The sequence below is a fragment of the Chelonoidis abingdonii genome, chromosome 1 (genome assembly GCF_003597395.2).
Source record: "Chelonoidis abingdonii isolate Lonesome George chromosome 1, CheloAbing_2.0, whole genome shotgun sequence".
Lineage (NCBI taxonomy): Eukaryota > Metazoa > Chordata > Testudines > Testudinidae > Chelonoidis > Chelonoidis abingdonii.
The window spans coordinates 90,408,024-90,426,506 of record NC_133769.1 but is presented as its reverse complement, the minus strand read 5'-3'; the positions used below and the strand labels follow the sequence as shown (position 1 = coordinate 90,426,506).

The following is an 18,483-nucleotide window of genomic DNA, read 5'->3' as shown; positions in this document are numbered from 1 at the left end:
GGACCTGTCTTATCCTTTGGTGATACTTGGATTGGCTGTCTTCCTTGCCTCCTCATCGTGGTTTCCATGTGACTGCAGGACGCCAAGGTACTTGTAGCTGTCTGTATGTCTGCTATGTGGCCCGCTGGTAGTTCCAGCCCATCAGTCTCGATCCTTCCCTCCTCTGATAAAGGTTGTCACAAGAAGGATGGAGAAAAATTGTTCTCCTTAACCTCTGGGGATAGTACAAGCAATGGGCTTAAAATTGCAGCAAGGGTGGTTTAGGTTGGACATTAGGAAAAACTCCTAGCTCTCAAGGTACTAAACACTGAAATAAATTGCCTAGGGGATTGTGTAATCTCCATCGTCTAACCTGCTCTTAAAGATCTCCAAACACCTGTCAGGGATGGTCTACAGTAACTTTCTCTTAACGTTGTAGTTATGTTCCTGAAAAATGCTACTTTAAGTGAAATGATGTTAAGTGAATCCAATTCCATAAGAATAATGTAAATGCGTGGGAGGGGGTTTAGGTTCCAGGGAAAAAAAAAAGTGTGTGTGTACACACCTACGTGTACACAGTACAAGTTTTAACAAATAATTTAATACTGTATACAGCAATTATTGTGAACTTGGGCCTTGGCTACACTGGAGCTTTACAGAGCTGCAACTTTCTCACTTAGGGGTGTGGAAAAAAAACCACACCCCTGAGCACAGCAAGTTACAGAGCTGCAAAGCGCCAGTGTAACAGTGCCCAGCGCTGGAAGCGTGGTCCCAGCACTGCAAGCTAATCCCAACGGGAGGTGTAGTACCTGCAGGGCTCAGAGAGCTCTCCCCAGCGCTGGTGCCGCGACACACTCGCATTTCAAAGTGCTGCCGCGGGAGCGCTCCGCAGCAGCGCTTTGGAGTTTGAGTGTAGCCAGCCCTTGTTGAAGTGACGGAGTCAGATGGTGGAAGAGTGGGATATTTCCCAGGAATGCCTTGCTGCTAAATGATGAACTAGCACTCAGCTGACACGTTGTTAATGTAGCCTCACACTCTACAAGGCAGCAAAAATGAGGGAGAGACACAAGATGCATTGCAGTGGCTGCAAACATTCCCTGCGGAAATTGAATGTGATGATGAACCCATGCTATCCACTGGAGCGCACCACTCCTCCACTTTCCAAAATGCTGGGGAAGGGAGAGAAGGAATGTGTGCGTGCATGTGTGTGAGAGACACAGACATCATATGTGGAGCACACTGCTCCTTTAAGTAGATCAGCAAGCTGACAAACAGTGATTTCCCTACACTTCCCTGAATTTTCCCCAACACCCCTCCCCTCAGTTTTGTGAGCTAGTTACATGCCAAACCTGGTGAACTTTGCGACTTTGTCCTCACCCATAACTACTTCACATTTAGGGACAATATATACACTTCAAGTACGCGGCACTGCTATGGGTACCCGCATAGCCATAGTATGCAACATTTTTATGCTGACTTAGACCACCACTTCCTTAGCTCTCATCCTCTAATGCCCCTACACTACACTGATGACATCTTCATCACTGGACCATGGAAAAGAAGCCCTTGAGGAATTCCACCATGACTTCAACAATTTCCATCCCACCATCAACCTTAGCCTAGACTAAGTCACACAAGCGGTCCATTTCCTTGACACATTGTGTTAATAAGCACATGGTCACATAAACACACCTACACTGAAACCTACTGACCGCTATACTTACCTACCTGCCTCCAGCTCCATCAGGACACATCACATGATCCATTTTCTTCAGCCAAGCTCTAAGATACAACCGCATTTGCTCCAATCCCTCAGACAGAGACAAAACACCTAGAAGATCTCTACAAGATTCTTAAAACCACAATACCACCTGCTGAAGTGGAAAAACAAAAACAAACAAAAAACCCACACAGATTGACAGAGCCAGAGAGTACCCAGAAGTCACTACTACAAAAACAGCCCAACATAGAAAACAACAGAACACCACTAGCCGTTACTCAGCCCCCAACAACCTCTCCAGCACATCAAAGATCTACAACCTATCCTGAAAGATTATCCTCACACTCCAGATCGTGGAAGACCTGTCCTTGCTTACAAGACAGTGCCTCCCCCCCCCCCCCCGCCAACCTACAGCAAATACTCACCAGCAGCCACACACCACAGAAGAAAACACTAACCCAGGATCCTATCCTTGCAACAAAGCCGATGCCAACTGTCCACATATCTATTCAAGTGACATCATAATAGGACCTAATCACATCAGCCATGCCATCAGGGGCTCATTCACCTGTGCATCTACCAATGTGATATATGCCATCATGTCAGCAATGCCCTCTGCAGTACACTGGCAAACGACAGACAGTCCTCTGCAAAAGAATAAAGGACACAAATCAGACGTCTGAATGTTATAACTTGACACCAGTAGAGAACACTTCAACTGCTCTACGCATTCAGTAAAGATTAAAGGTGGCAATTTTGCAACAGAAAGCTTCAAAAAACAGACTCCAACAAGAAACTGCTGAACTTGAATTAATATGCAAACTAGATACAATCAATTTAGGCTTAAATAGAGACTGGGAATGGCTGAGCCATTACAAACATTGAATCTATTTGCCCATGTTAAGTATCCTCACACCTTCTTGTCAACTGTCTTAAATGGGTCATCCTGAAGATCACTACAAAATTTTTCCTCCTGCTGACAATAGCTCATCTTAATATATTAGCCTCTTAGAACTGGTATGGCTTCTTTCACCTTTCATGGTGTGTGTGTGTTTGTGAAAAAAAAAATTCCCTCTACCCTATGGGTGGTGTGTCTTCCTCAACCTCGAATCCTCTACCAGAGGCCTGGGAGTTTGAGGGTTCTGCGCAGTATCTTAGCTGTTCCTAGCACTGCACTCTTCTGGACAGAGCGCTCTGATGTTGTTCCTGGACTGTTGGAGCCACTCACCCAGCTTAGGAGTCACAGCCCCGAGTGCTCCTACCAACCACTGGGACCACTTTGGCCTTCACTTTCCACATCCTCTCGAGTTCCTCTTTCAGGCCTGGTACTTCTCCGCTTCTCATATTCCTTCTTCCTGATGTGCTGTCACTTGCACTGCTATATCTATCACCACCGCTGTCTTTTCCTTGTCTATAACCGAAGTCTGGTTGATGGCCAGTACCTGCCTGTCCGTCTGGATCTGGAAGTCCCACAGAATCTTAGCCTGATATTCTTCACAACCTTCTGTGGAATCTCCCATCTGTCTTGGGAGGGTCTAGCCCATACGCTGTGCAGACGTTCCTGTACACAATGCCAGCCACTTGGTTGTGCCGTTCAGTGTATGCTGTTCCTGCCTGCATCTTACATCCTGCCACTATGTGTTGGACTGTCTCTGAGGCCTCTCTGCACAGTCTGCACTTGGGTCCTCTCTAGTGAGTAGACCCTGCTTCAATGGATCTGGTGCTCAGTGCCTGTTCCTGTGCTGCTATGATCATGCCTCAGTGCTGTCTTTTAGTCTAGCCCTTCCAGCCACTGGTAGGATTTCCCAATGTCAGCCACCTCAGCTATCTGTCAATGGTACATCCCATGCAGGTCTTGTCTTGCCATGCACTTCTTCTGCTTGGTCTTCCTCCCATGTCTGCTGCTGCCTCAGGGATTCTCTCAGCAGCTCATCTTTGGGGCCATCTTACTGATGTACTCCTGGATTCCGGGTTTCGTCCAGACAGTGGCTTTGACGCTCACCAAGCCCGCCTGCCTTCTTTCCGGCTGGTATACAGTCTCTGGGTGTTGAATTTGGGGTGGAAACCTCCATGCATTGTGACGAGCTTCCGGTCTTCAATTGGCAGCTTCCATGTCCTCCTTTGGCCAGCTCACTATACCAGCAGGTGGAGTGGATCTTGTTCTTCCCACTGAGCTGGCTCTTCAGGACCTGTCTTATCCTTTGGTGATACTTGGATGTGCTGTCTTCCTTGCCTCCTCATCGTGGTTTCCATGTGACTGCAGGACGCCAAGTACTTGTAGCTGGTCTGTATGTCTGCTATGTGGCCCGCTGGTAGTTCCAGCCCATCAGTCTCGACTGCTTCCTCTCTTCACTACCATCCGGCCACACTTCTCCAGTCTGAATGACATTCCGATATCCTCACTGTAGATCCGCGTCAGGTGGATTAGCGAGTCAATGTTCGTTTATTCTTAGCACACAGCTTGATGTCATGCATGTAGAGGAAGTGGCTGATGGTAGTTCTACTCCTGAACCTGTACCAGTATCCAGTCTTGGATTATCTGGCTGAGGGGGGTAAGCCTATGCAGAACAGCAGGGGGACAGTGCAACACTTGGTAAATGCCGCACTTGATGGCCACTTGTGCAAGCTGCCTTGAGTTGACTTCCAGATTCTTCCATAGTCCATTGAGTCTTGAGGAAGGTCCTTAGTGTCCTTTTGACTTTGTATAGCACCAGACATTCACAGATCCACAGTGCGCACTGAGTCGTAGGCTTTCTTGTAGTCAATCCAGGCTGTGCTCAATTGGTCTGTCTAGACCTTGAGCGACTGCCTATCTATGAGCAACTGGATTTTTGAGCCTCTGGTGTTGTTCCCAATGCCCTCTGAGCTGTGCTCATGTACTGGGCCATATGGTCTGTAGCTTGGTGGCTATGATGCCTGATAGGACTTTCCATGTTATGGGAGGCAAGTTATTGGCCGGTGTTGGACGGTTCTGTTCCTTTGCAGGGGTCTTTCATGATCAGTACTGTCCTTCCTTGTTTAGCCAGTTTGGTGGGAGCCTGCTGCTAGCAGCTGGTTCATCTGTGCTGCTAGGCGTCATGCACTGCTGTTAGTTTCTTTAGCCAGTAGTGTGGATCATGTCTGGTCCAGTGCTGTCCAGCTCTTATGTTCTTGACCCGCTGCTGGATGTCTTCTATTGTGATGTGACTGGTTTCTGTTCTGGGAGATTGCTGTGTCTGTTCTCAGGTCCTGCAGCCACTTTGCACTGGTGTTATGAGTCTTCTCTTCTCCCTATGTTCTTCCAGTACTGTTCAGTTTCTGCTGCTGGTGGCTCTGCTGTTATTGTGTTGTTGCACTGCAGTGGGAGTACATCTTGGATGGTCTTTGGAGAACAGGCATTTACACTAGAGAAGCAGAGCCAAAAAGTATCTCCTTAGCCTGGTAGCTAGTGCTGTGAGCCTTTGTTTAGCAGTCTAGGGCTTCAGATGGAGTCAGGCCTTGTATTTTTCAGTAGCCGAGTCTATCCTAATCTCTACATCCTTCTGTAGTTCCACCACTGACTAACTCTCTCTCGAGTTGCCTTGATCTATCCTCCAACTCATTTTCCAGATGGGTACATACTGTTGTTCTTCTTGATCGGTAGCCAAGCATCTCCAGGATTACAGAGGCTGTAGCGATATCACTTCATTGGTTTGAGTTATGGTGGTAGTAGGGATTGTCATGAGGGCTCTATTGGCATCTTCTAACATACTATCTGATGGTACTTCTCCACTGAGCCTTGGAATCAGTCTCGAGGATTGCGTAGCTAGTACATACACAGTGTATGATAAAATACATATATCTGAAAAAGTATAATAGATTTCAAAAGTATGAACATAGACTAGCTTCCTTATACAACTGTTTTTTATGACAATGTCAGTGCATTCGTTTCAGTGCTGTTCGCCAACCTAATAATTTCAAATGATGATTTCTAAGCAAAGTCTAAATGGGCTCTCCCTGACAGCTAGTGATGAGCTGGGGGCTGGGCGGAAAGGCTTCAGGACCAGATTGTATTTACATTCACACCAAGTCTACCTAGGTATCCAGCAAACTGAGTTGTGTTGCTCAAGTGATAGATTTTGGCTGGGGTTGGGTTACAAATCACTTGAATGCGGGGGGTGGGAAATGAAATGATGTTCTTATTGTATGAACAAAAATCAGTAGAACTGTACTTAGCCTGTGCTGATTGAGGGCATCAAGAGAGGGTGGAGATCTGCTCCTCTCCACTGTTTAAAGAGCGAGCTGATTAGGCTCCATAGATGGTTTTTTGTTCTGTTAAGGGACCACTACAGCTGAAATCACCGAATCAGGTCTAAGTGCTTAGTCCTGCTGTGGGGACAGAGTTTCTGTGGAAGAGATGGCCCAGCCTGCACTAGCAGCAAGGTTCCCCCACTGAGAGCTCAGCTGAAATCACCAAGAGCTGGGTGGAACCTCAAGAGACCAACTTGCAGAGGTCACAGTGGCAGGTGGCAGGAGAAGGTGACTGCTCAGGGCCATTGGCAACAGAGTGGTAGAATGAATGGTGGCACAATGAACAGCTGTGGCCAGAGCAAACAGTGAGCAGGTGGAGGAACTAACAAGATGCCATCTTGTCCCCCACCTGGGAGGTGAACTCATGTGAAAGCACCTCTGAACTCTGAGTCTCCACTGACCAAGGACAACACCAGTGAGTAGGGTGCAGTGAAGGGAAAAGAGAGGGGCACGTTAAACATTTATTTGTTGGACTATATTTTACAGACTTTGCTCCAGAATGCTAGATTTGTGACTGGGAATGGGAACTTATATAAATGTTTCCTAGTAGGCCAAGATTTTTAAAATGCATTATTTGCAAAGGCTGTTATCTCACATCATTGCTATCTTGAGAAGTCAGTATGTTGGGGAGTTTCTGTACTAAACGTTTTTATTATTACAATTAATTTTTACATAAGAATGATCATACTGGGTCAGACCAATGGTCCATATGGCCCAGTATCCTGTCTTCCGACAGTGGTCAAGGCCAGGTGCCCCAGAGGGAATGAATAGAACAGATAATCATCAAGTGATCCATCTCCTATTGCCCATTCCCAGCTTCTGGCAAATAGGCTAGGGACACTCAGAGCATGGAGTTGCATCCCTCCCCATCCTGGCTAATAGCCACTGATGGACCTATTCTCCAGGAATTTATCTAGTTCTTTTTTAAATCTTGTTATAGTTTTGGTCTTCACAGCATCCCCTGGCAAGGAGTTCCACGGGTTGACTTTATGTTGTGTGAAGTACTTCCTTTTGTTTTTTTTAAAACCTGCTGCCTAATAATTTAATTGGGTGACTGCAAGTTCTTGTGTTATGTGAAGGATTAAATAACATTTCCTTATTCACTTTCTTCACACCAGTCAAGATTTTATAGACTTCTATCATATCCCCCCTTAGTGGTCTCTTTTCTAAGCTGAAAATTCCCGGTCATTTTAATTTCTCCTTCTGTTTCATACCCCTAATCATTTTAGTTGCTCATCTCTGTACCCTTTCCAATTCCAATACATCTTTTTTGGGATGGGGTGACCAGATCTGCTCACAGTATTCAAGGTGCACACATACCATGGATTTATATACAGGCAATATGATATTTTCTGTCTTATTATCTATCCCTTTCTTAATGATTCCCAACATTCTGTTGGCTTTTTTGACTGCCGCTGCACATTGAGTGGATGTTTTCAGAAAACTATCTGCAACGACTCCAAGATCTCTTTCTTGAGTGTCAACAGCTAATTCAGACTCCTTCATTTTGTACGTATAGTTGAAATTGTTTTCCAATGTGCATTACTTTGCATTTATCAACACTGAATTTCGTCTGCCATTTTGTTGCCCAGTTACCCAGTTTTGTGAGATCCCTTTGTAATGCTTCGCAGTCTGCCTGGGACTTAACTACCTTGAATAGTTTTGTATCATCTGAAAATTTTGCCACCTGTTTACCCATTTTTCCAGATCATTTATGAGTATGTTGAATAGTAATGGTCCCAGTACCGACCCCTCAGGGATACCACTATTTCTCTCTCTCCCCATTCTGAGAACTGATAATTTATTCCTACTCTTTGTTTCCCATCTTTTAACCAGTTACTGATCCATGAGAGGACTTCTCGCTTATCCCATGATGGCTTACTTTTCAAAAGTCAATGTAAATTAAATAAAAAAAAAATTTTTTTAAGTAAACACACACACACAAATCTAGACCTGTTATGTGTTTTGGTGTAACTTGCATCATCCTTATGTTAAATTCGCATTATCCTAATAAAACATTTACTTTAATTCATCTCTCTTTTATATCTCATCGGTCCTGACACTTCCCCTGTAAATTCAAACACCCCCTCTAATTTCAATTCCTGGGGAAACTACTGCTGAGATAGCAGGCTGTGTCCATGCCACCCAGGCCGGCCCGCTGGAGCAGGCTGCGGCCAGGTCAGATACATTGTCCCCTGGCCCTCCCGCAGATAAGGTGGGAAGGGATGGGATGGTGAGATTGTGAGGGTCTCGGACTAGAGGTGGGGTCATGGGGAGGGTGGTCACAGGGGTTACTCCCAGCTCTCCCCCCCCCAAGTCAGGGTAAGCAGTTGGTGCGCTGGGACACTTTGTTTACTTAGGTTTACCTCCCCAGTGGCTTATTCTGATGGCCCGGGAGCCAAAGTTTGCTGACCCCTGAATTATAGGGTCAGCTTATGAACAGGTTATAAAAATTTTCCATTTTTACTTATCCATCTTGGGTGGTGTGTGTGTGGGGTGTCGACTTATAAACGAACCGGCTTATACGGTACTCAAACTTAACTCAAGCAATTTATATTTATTTTGAGTTTCCACTTTAGTTTTACCTTCTTCATTGTCACTATACTGGTCAGAATCATTATTTCCATTCTGTTTGGTGTTCTCAGCTGATGAAGAAACTGTTGGTAGAGGTGTCGAAGACCCCAACTCTGGGCCTTGTTCCTTCAGTTTCTGCAATTTCTTCTCATAGATCTTTCTTGTAGTAGCTGTAACAAGGCAGAAAATATATTCAAATAATTAAGATAGATTGTGCACCTTTACTTGACTCTAAATGTTGGATCTTCCTAGTTTACAGACCCTTGGTGGTCTTACTGGCTACTTCTCTTACGACTTGCTTTTGTCTGTTTGGCCAAACAGGTTTAGAAAGTAAAAAGCTACTCAACACAGGATGTGCCTGCTTAAAAACAACCACCACCAATGTCAGAGCATTCTACTCACCTGTTTTATCTAAACTTAGATTCCTTGAGACATGCTATAATATGAAGAGAGCATGCTGGATTTTTGCTTGAGCCATATGTGTCCCTTCCCCAATCAGTCATGCAAGTGACAAGTTAGTTTCATTGTCTAGTTGTTGGTGGGTTAAAAGGAAGATTTATTAATACTGAGCTAAGAATCTCTTTTCTTCAACTAGTAAGGCACACAGATCTGCCTGTCAGTCTTCAGCTTGCTCACAGGTTTGGTTCTGCCCCCAGAATTAGTCATTGGAAGTCAAGAATGCCACTTGGGCAAATGCCTGACATCCATGGCATAAGAGGAGAAAGTGTGGAAGTATCAAAAAGAATTTGGTCTACTGTTAGGTTATCCATACACAAAATCAACCCCTAGAGGCACAATAATCAAAGGAACCATGGACCTCCTAAATAGCAGTTTTCAGCTTCTCCAGGATCTGGTCTGTACACAGCTGGCAGCTATTGGCTAGTTTTGGGGGCGGGGGGCCTAACTAAACAACTTCCTAGAAGAGGGACAGGTAAATCATTTCCTATCAGGTGCCACTATCAGAAATATCAATACTTTTATGAAAGTAATCAAGAAGCTGTGGCTAGACAGACAAATGTTGTTTAACGAAGGAACCTCCTGCAGCGGTATAGATAGGTAGGTAAGGCATATCTCCTTCAGATCTACAGGTGAGAAAATCTCTGATGTACACCCTAGTAGCCATCTCCCAGTGTCTGCCTCTCAGAAGCTTGTTAAAAGTAACTCAGATAAATTATTTCTCTCTTCCCACACGATCAGTTATGAATCAAGATTAGGAAGCAAGAAAACAGTTTCTATTAGAAATATCTAAAGTAGCATTACTTCCTTCCTACTTGCTTTCTTTTATGGACTATTTGAAGTTTAAATCTGCCTTTCAGAGTTTTGATCAATTTTTCTCATATTCCTTCTGGGCTATATCCAGAAGTCATTCATCTAATGCGGTAAGCATCCAGCTTTCTGCAAACAGAAGTATACTACCAAATCATTCTGTCTGCTTCAAGGAATTTAGCGAGCATCTTATGAGTTTGCCCTGAATCTATTTACCCCTGTTGCATGAGTTCTCTTGTATTTGTTTGCTAAGAAACTTTAGAACTATTGGATTTATAAGATTTTGAGTATGGCTTATATTCTTCTTGTATTGATTCAGACATTAGGGCCTTCCTAACTTCTTGTCCAGAGAGCTTTCCCACTTAATACTTATTAGTGCCAACTGTTTGGCCTGGATGCCCACTTCCACTAGATATAGTATAAATACAAGACAACACTGTAGTCCATTATTCCAGCTATGAAACACAGGATACCTAAAGAGGCAGCTGATGTTATTGTAATTACAGAGATCTTTCAAAGGGGAATTTCTACACACAAAAATTTTATAGCCTGAAGATGTATGAGGTCTAGTGCATCTCTTCAATAATCAGAACTACTCATGCAAACCCCATGGAGCCTGTCAATGCCCTGAAAGTAGCTGATGTTGCTTTGTTTCTACTCAAGCATGAGCCTACCAAGTTTTCTGCCAAGATGGAGTGGCAGTGACTTTCTCAAGACAGTGTGATCCATTTTTGGTAGGTCACCATGTCTGTTCCAATTCAAATTAAAGAATCTTCTCAATTATAGGTTAAGCATTTGGATTTTGCAGGTGGCTCTTCCTCCAGGTGTTACTTCAAGGGTTTTACATATGTTTTTGCATACTTTGGGACAAAGTCAGCACAAAAAAGTCTGAGACAGGCAGTGTGCACTAACGTATCTCTGTAGCTAACGGTTCCATTAAAGCTCTGCTGCAGAGGATACGAAACAGGCTAAGTATATACCTACACCAGAAATTCAGATGTTTGAACCTATTCTCTATCAACTGGGGAAGGAGTCTTCCAATAGCAAGCAGTTTGGAGTAGGAAAGTTCAATCTTTGGTGTTTTAAAGAGAATACTGGCACCATCTCACTGCAGTCACTGCGATTTGAATATGCATCCCCAAGACTAGTAAAGGGATTTTTCAGGGAGAGGGAAGGAAAAAACAAACAAACACCACAAACTTTAACAGGGAATTGCAATGTGAAAGTGTTTAAATTTGAGTTTCCACCTCTGCTTTCTCAACAGCTCCCTAACATTACTGTGCATCATATTTTCTTCAAGTCAGCTTGCTGAGTAATGCACATTCTCTCCTGACTGGTCAGTCTACTGTGCAGGTGACCAATGAAAGTCATGAGCCACAGAAAGATATCTAAATTATTGGATATATGGAAGTCTAATACCAAGTTTCTCAAACCTACTCCATGAATTGTATTTGTTCAGACTATAGGGAGGGGGGAGGAAGTGTTCTGAACAAGGCAGATGGAAATGATTTTTAAAAATCAGATGATCTAAATATTTTTATAAAAATAAGCCTACTTAAAATTAAATTTGAAAGTATGACAAGCTATGTTTAGGCCTAAATTTACTATAATCTATTAACATAATTTACATTAGATAAAATATTATGCAGTAGATGTTTGAAGCTGAAGTTTTCAAGGCAGTCAAACGACTGACCTGGTGGAAGTCACTGGCTAAGCACATGGAACCAGAGTTTGTTGAAGTACTGAACTCTCTTTTGACAGCAAGAGCCTCTTCTGCACATGTTCTCTTCATGAATTTGTCAGCTTTGAAGTAGTAACTGAACTGAATAAACTGAAATGGAGTTGAAACAGCAGGAAAGTTTATCTTCCTCTTCCAAACCACAAACATGAACTAGGTGGGAAAGGATGAGAGCTACAGTTCTAAAAATCTTGGAAGGATCTGATGACCAGAAACAGATCAATTGACCTAACTACAGTCAGCTTTAAATGTAAGATACATTTTGATAAACTTATTTTACCTTGTGTATCCAGCACATTTAAGGTAGCTTTATTTTTTAAACAAAAAAAGCAAATACTGTGGTTTTGTGCATTTTTAATTGCATTCCAGTTTTCATCCAGTTTGACACAAGTCACAAGTAAAAATAATCTAGCAAATAAATAAAGCATCAGTCACCAAAAGAGGGATACAGAGTCTGACGGGGAAATGAAACAATATCGGTCAGCATGAGAGGCAGCATACCAGGAGTTTAACCATTGTCAAATTTATTTGACTGGGCCTCTTGGCAATGTTGAGTATGGTTGTAATCCATTAAAACAATTAGCCTCTTTTTAGGGAAGTAACTAAAGTACAAAAGCAGAACAAGATTAAAATATATTTAAATCAAGGTATGCTAGTTGTTGATTTAAAATCAATCCACTAATTCTAAGGTTGTACAATTAGTCTTCTCATTAATGTAAATTGTTTAATTTCACATGTATGGATATTTTTAAGTTAAATTACCTGTTTGGAGTACAAACTCTGTTTAGCAATGGTTGTTTTAATTACCTCCTGTTAAAGAACCAGAAGTGTATTTTATTTTACTTAAATAATACTTCTCAAAGAAAATCTAGACTACCATATTAGCTCTTTACACTGTAAGCTCTGCAGCACAGACCATATATTACTTGTGATGCAATAGTTGTATTTAATTATACATAGTAAATCAGTAGTATTTGATATCTTTTACTTACCTAAAATTGGACCAGGGGTCACTCCATATTTTACAAGCTGCTCTTGAAGGTCTTCATTACTGAGCTCTGTTACATCTAGGTCATCTTTCTCCTCCAGCCTGGGCTTGTCTGTTTTCTTCGTGGCTTTCTGTAAAGGGCGGGGGGGGAGGGGGGGAGTACATCATTTCTCCACACATTACAAAAACGAAGTCTTTGTCCCTATCGAAGGAGTAGAGGGAATGCATGTGGGCTGTACTGAAGCAATAGAGGACAGCAGTTTTGATATTCACTCGTTTAGTAGTGTTACCTTTATCAATACCAGATAAAAATATTTCACACAGCATGGAAGTCTTAAATGAACACAGGCCAGTTGTCCAGTTTTAGACGTGAAAGAACAGTGTGTTTTAAGAGCCTCGGAGATCAGATCCTACACATTTCTCTTATATTCTATGCTGACTGAGACTAGCACAGGCCATCACAAGTCTTATCTTTCCTACAATGGATAGATCAGGTCTGGAAACTTCCAATGCCTATTTGCTTGAAGACTACACTTATTAGCCCAACAAGCTGAAAAATACCTTTGCCATCACACCCTACAAGCTCTGTGTGTATTTAGTTTCCAGCGGCATATCTGCACACCCACCCATCCTGACTTTGCAGGACTCCACTACCCGTGTGGAGACACAGGAAATCTTGGGCCTTCGAGCACCTCTTTCCTCTTGCAGTAGTAATGGGCTCATGAGCTACTGTGCTCCTGCCACTCCTCACCATTCTCTGGAGAGTTACACACTTTTTTTTTTTTTTATACACACTAAAATTTCCCAAATCCTATCTACATTATTGCTGCCACTATTGCTACCACTGGTAAAATTCTAAATTGGTCACTGCAGACAAAGTCCAGGGGCAATCAGCAAACAGTTACTGTCTACAACTTTTATAACTCTCTGCCAAGCTGCACTATTCCTCAACAGGAAACGTATTCATGTCTCACCTGAAAATGTCCTTTTTTGGAGTAACGAAGCCTGCAGATCCATAACATTGGGTACTCTGCTCTCTGCAGCCTTGGAGACTGACTAACCCTGTCAGAGGCAGGAGAGGTGTAGCAACTGGCAGTTTTTCAGAGGTGAAGCCACACTTCCATAGCCTAGGAAAAGCTATCTGAGAGGAAAATTAAGTAGTAAGACTAAACAGAAAAAAATCTCCTGCAAAGCAAGGATTTCAGTGAATAACTAACTACCTGAATGCCAATAATTTGCTATCCTTTTCCAGTGAATAGCCCATTCAGGGTCGGAAGGATGTGCGGACCTCCTTACTCCAAGAAAGGAAGTTTTCAGGTAAGATACAGATAAATTTTCCTATTCTTGCTTGTAATGAAGTACAAGGCAGATCAGTGAAATAAAGATTTTATAGCTGTGTCCACTCAGATGGGGAAAAGAGGACCATATACTACTATGTACAGATGTTAAAGGGGAGAACCCATTCCTGATAGGTGCTTCTCACTGTAGTGTCACAAAAACTATCTACCAAACCAGCATCCAATGACTGGATGTCCAGCTTGTAGAATTCAAAGGTGATATAAACAGATGACCAGAGAGCTGTTTTAACAGATTTTCTTGTGTGAGGCAAAGGATATTTCTGCTCATGAAGTTACCACAGCTCTAGTGGAGTCAGCTCTGATATTGGAAAATGAAATTAGGCTTTTTGACTTTTATAGTATGCTTATGAGATGCAGCATCTCAGCCACCTGGGGGAGGGGAACCCCCAAAACAACACCACTACCACCACACACCCCTCTTCCCCTTTCACACTGAATAATAAAGTACAAGAACATTTGTCTTTCTGACCTGACCTGTGTGATGAATATGCACTTGAGAGGTCTGCAGACATCCAAAGAATACCAAAATTTGTCTTTGGAGTGCAATGGAGCTGGACAGAGTTCTTAACTCAGCTATCCTGTGCTCAGGCAAGACTATCATCAAAAAAAGGCCACTTTAATGGTTAGATAGTAATGAGACACCTTAATGAGTGGTTCAGATGCAGGGTCTACAATGGCACTGAGATCACCAGGTAAGATTCAGTACGACAACTTTATGCAGATCAGGAAGATGTTGCTCTTGTAAGAAAAGTGCTAAAAAGCTGGACATCTGGGGAAGATGAAATTCACTACTTATCTACTGCACTAAGGATTCTAGACAAAGCAACAACCTGACCTCTGAGAGCCTGAAGCGCCAGGCCTAATCCAAATACATTTTGAAGGAATCTGAGAAAACGATGCAAATGAGGGGGGCAACCCTAGCATCAGTAGTTTAAACCGCAAATGGGTCCATAAATATGTTGAATTAGTATGTTTATTTCTGGAAGCTAAAGTTGTGGATATTGGCACACTAAATAATCTCTTTGGCCTCAGAGGCTCTATTCAAGAACCAGGCAGCTAGGCTCAGACTGTCTGGATTCTGATCCAGACCTCTCAAAGTGCATATTCACACCACAGATCAGGTCAGAAAGACAAAATGCTCTTGTACTTTATTATCTAGTAGCCCTTGTAAGATCATCTCTCTTCTGAATGGAAAGCACATGGGAGGTATTCATACCTTGTGTCAAGGAGATCAGAGAACCAGCCCTTCATGGCCAAACTGGAGATACCAGAATTACCAGTGCTACTTTCTCTCCTGAAGCATTCTGGTAAGGAGAGGAAAAGTGGGGGAAAGGAATAAAACCAACTTTTTGGTCATCTTTGCAACAAGGTATCTGTTGCCTTGGTTGTGAACCAACCAGAAAGAGATCAGTGCTAAAACTTTGTGATTCCAGTTGGAGACAAACAGAGCTACTGCTAAGAGACTAAATTTCTTTACCAGATGACGACACCCCTTTGGGCATAGTTCCCATTCTCAATTATCTAATTTTGCCTTTAGAGCAGTCAGCTGCAACATTCTATTTTGACTTTAATGTTTAGGGAGCAAACGGGCAAAAGGAATGTGCAGTCAAAGGCATCAGGAGGTGAACTTCTCTCTGGAGAACTGTATCTGCTATTACACTCCATGGACGTGAGCAGGGGAACCAGGTGCTCACTATTATTTGGCCTGCTACACTCTGCAGAATTTTGCAGCTTGAGGGAAACTGATTTCACCGTGCGCCAACTAGAGGAATCCCATGAATCAGACTCTTCAGAAGATGGGATAAGAGAACATTTTCTTTTTTTGGAGTGTTTTATGTTGGGGCAACTAGAGGGGTCTGAACAGCTGAGACACCACTTTCTTATGCCTCCCCTTGATCCTCCTCAGGAAAGAGAAACTTCAGACTTCTGGTTCCTGGGGGTTGGGGAGGGGAGTGGGTGGTCCTTGTGGTTACCCTTTTGCACAGCTGTCTTTTCCTGTAAGAGAGGTTTGTACTGGACTGGGTCAAAAAGGGGGCTTCCCAGGGTCTCATGCTTTGTTCAAGTGAGATTCCTGCACGTGATCTGGAGATGTGATGGGTACCAGGCTCCAACCCTGAATGTTCAAAGGGAGTCCTTGGTTCATTTGCTGCAATGGACTACACTGCTGGTAGGAATGGAGGAAGGGGTTGGGCTCAGGGGCCCCGTACTAGGCATACCTTGTCCCTGGATCGTCAGTAGCTCTCTGCCACTGCAGCAGCAGCGCGCAGCTGCTCCGCAGCCAGACAATGTGGCTGAGAATGTGGACTTTGGTGATTGGGTGGGAAGCTTTGCTGACTCTTTGATACCATGCTTCTGCCTGCTGTGGGGGAGGGGAGAGGAGAAAGGGAGCAACTGCTTGCTGATCTCAGGCCGATGCAGTCATCTGTGCCAGGCCTCAGGGATTTTGCTATTGAGGTACTGTCACTGCTTTCTGGGAGCCGCCCCACTGAGGGAGGAAGGCTGCAGAAATCCTGCTCCTGCCTTAGAACTTGAGGCCTGGGTCTCCACAGAACAGGCACAGATTCCATGTAAGCACTTAATCAGCAGAGGAGATGCAGGAGACAATGTCTAGTTTTCCCCACTTAGCCTTCTCTGCCAGAGTCCCAGCAACTGTCTAGCTGTTGATTCAGAGCAGCTTTTAGCTTTCTATAAATTTGAAGCAAATCTGCTCTTATTTTAGGGATCACACTACTTTAAATAAAATTAAAGGAGGCATTAGTGCCAGAGTTTGATAGCTCCAGCATCTCAACTGAAACTGGCTGGTTATCAATTGCTCTGGATTTTCCACAGAGTAATATGTATCTTCTTGGGCTCTGGAGCGGAGACTTGGACTCTTTTAGCCTAGAAATTCCCATGACATGCTGCTCTCTCTACTCATGCAAAAAAATGGAGCTTCTCAAAATGTCTAGTTTGAGCCTGATCAAGCCCACAGATAGAATGGAAAGGTAACTCTTTACACTTTCAGGAATTAAGGGATTCCAAGCAATCTAAGGAGACTAGATTAGTGTACAAATGTAATCCAATTAGGGGATTAGTCATATCCCTAAACCACATGTACCCCATTTTGGTTTTCCATATGAACATTTTAATTGCCTCAATAACTAGTTCCAAAACAGCCGAAAACTATCAAGCCTACAACATAAGAACTCTCTCTCTATTTATTTTTAAATAAAGAGGCCTTTTTAAAGTTTACTTATTGGTCTGTCAGCCACACTTAGTTTGTAACATTAAACATTGCATTTATCTTAACCAGTTTTACATTTGCTCAATTCTTCTTACTTATCCGTAGTGGTCAAGTCAATGAAATAATTAAAGACTGAAACTCTAGTCAGCATGTTAAAACTCATGCTGGATTCTCTATTAAGCATCTGTTTAGGCTAGTACTGTATTGTAATGGCATTAAGGCACTGGCCACTGACTAGACTGACATTCCAAAACAAAACACCTCAGCATGCCAGAGGAGTACAGCTAGGTGTGAGGGAAACAATTATAGATATTTAAAATTCAAAGAAAAATTTTAGAATGTTACCAGCAACAAAACATGATTTACTATGATTTACTGTTTTTCTGGACAGATATCAATTCATCTAGGGCAAGTAGGAAACTTCCCCAAGAAACTGCTATTAGTGTCTCCAAATTCAGAGCTTTCATTTTGAAAAAAAAAGTTTAGGATGTTAAGTATGCAAGAAAAACCTTCCAGCAACAGAGGTTAATCTGGTGCACAGATGTCCTAACTGTGCAGCCAGTTCTAGTGTCTCTGCAGCTATCCTGGAGATTCTACAAGCTGCAGCAGAGTGAAAACTGGCTCCTCTTGCTAGTTTTCATTGCTGTTTATTCAGATCTCTGTGGGCAGCACTGAAATTGATAAGAATCAATTCAATTTCATCCTGCAGAAGCTTGGGAAGCTTCTGAGCAACAGCAAGTCCATGGGAAGGGGCACTCAAATGAAGGTGTGGATAGAAAGATGGAGTTAAATAGTGGAAACAATACCACCCTTTGACAAACCAGAAGCTTTAGGGAGGAGTAATGTAAGAACTCTCTACCTACTTTCATGGCAACCAGAAGGCTCTGGGATAAGAGAACATTTTCTTCCTTCTCCCCCACTTCCAGAAACGTGAGCGGGGAGTGGAAAGACTTCAAGTTTATCAGATAGCCAGAGGCACAAATTTAAGTGCCCCCGCCCACCCCTTCCTAAGCAGGGCTCAACGACAGTGTCCCTGTAGGAAATCTCAGCCTTCTTCCAACAGCTAAAAGGATACAAGGATTGGTTTCTCACAAACAGTGCACCTGAACAGTCATCCTTCCCTATCTTTCATGTCCTCCATAGCACAATGCAAACATAAGACGGCTACTCACCTTTGTAACTGTTGTTCTTCGAGATGTGTTGCTCATATCCATTCCAGTTAGGTGTGTGCGCGCTGCGTGCACGTTCGTTGGAAGATTTTTACCCTAGCAACACTCGGTGGGTCGGCAGGGCGCCCCCTGGAGTGGCGCCGCTATGGTGCCGGATATATACCCCTGCCGACCCAGCCGCCCTTCAGTTCCTTCTTGC

At 43.2% G+C, this 18,483-nt stretch overlaps 1 protein-coding gene across 11 annotated transcripts in view; it reads right to left on the bottom strand.

Annotated features, from left to right (window-relative positions):
- Positions 1-18,483, bottom strand: part of TMPO (thymopoietin) — a 60,683-nt gene that overhangs the window by 22,141 nt on the left and 20,059 nt on the right. For all 11 annotated transcript variants that reach the window (XM_075067189.1, XM_032788553.2, XM_032788547.2 and 8 more), the window contains exons 2-3: positions 12,539-12,665; positions 8,554-8,712 (exon numbers count right to left, since the gene is read on the bottom strand). In XM_075067189.1, the coding sequence (XP_074923290.1) occupies positions 8,554-8,712; positions 12,539-12,665 (286 nt within the window). The remainder of the gene's footprint in view (positions 1-8,553; positions 8,713-12,538; positions 12,666-18,483) is intronic.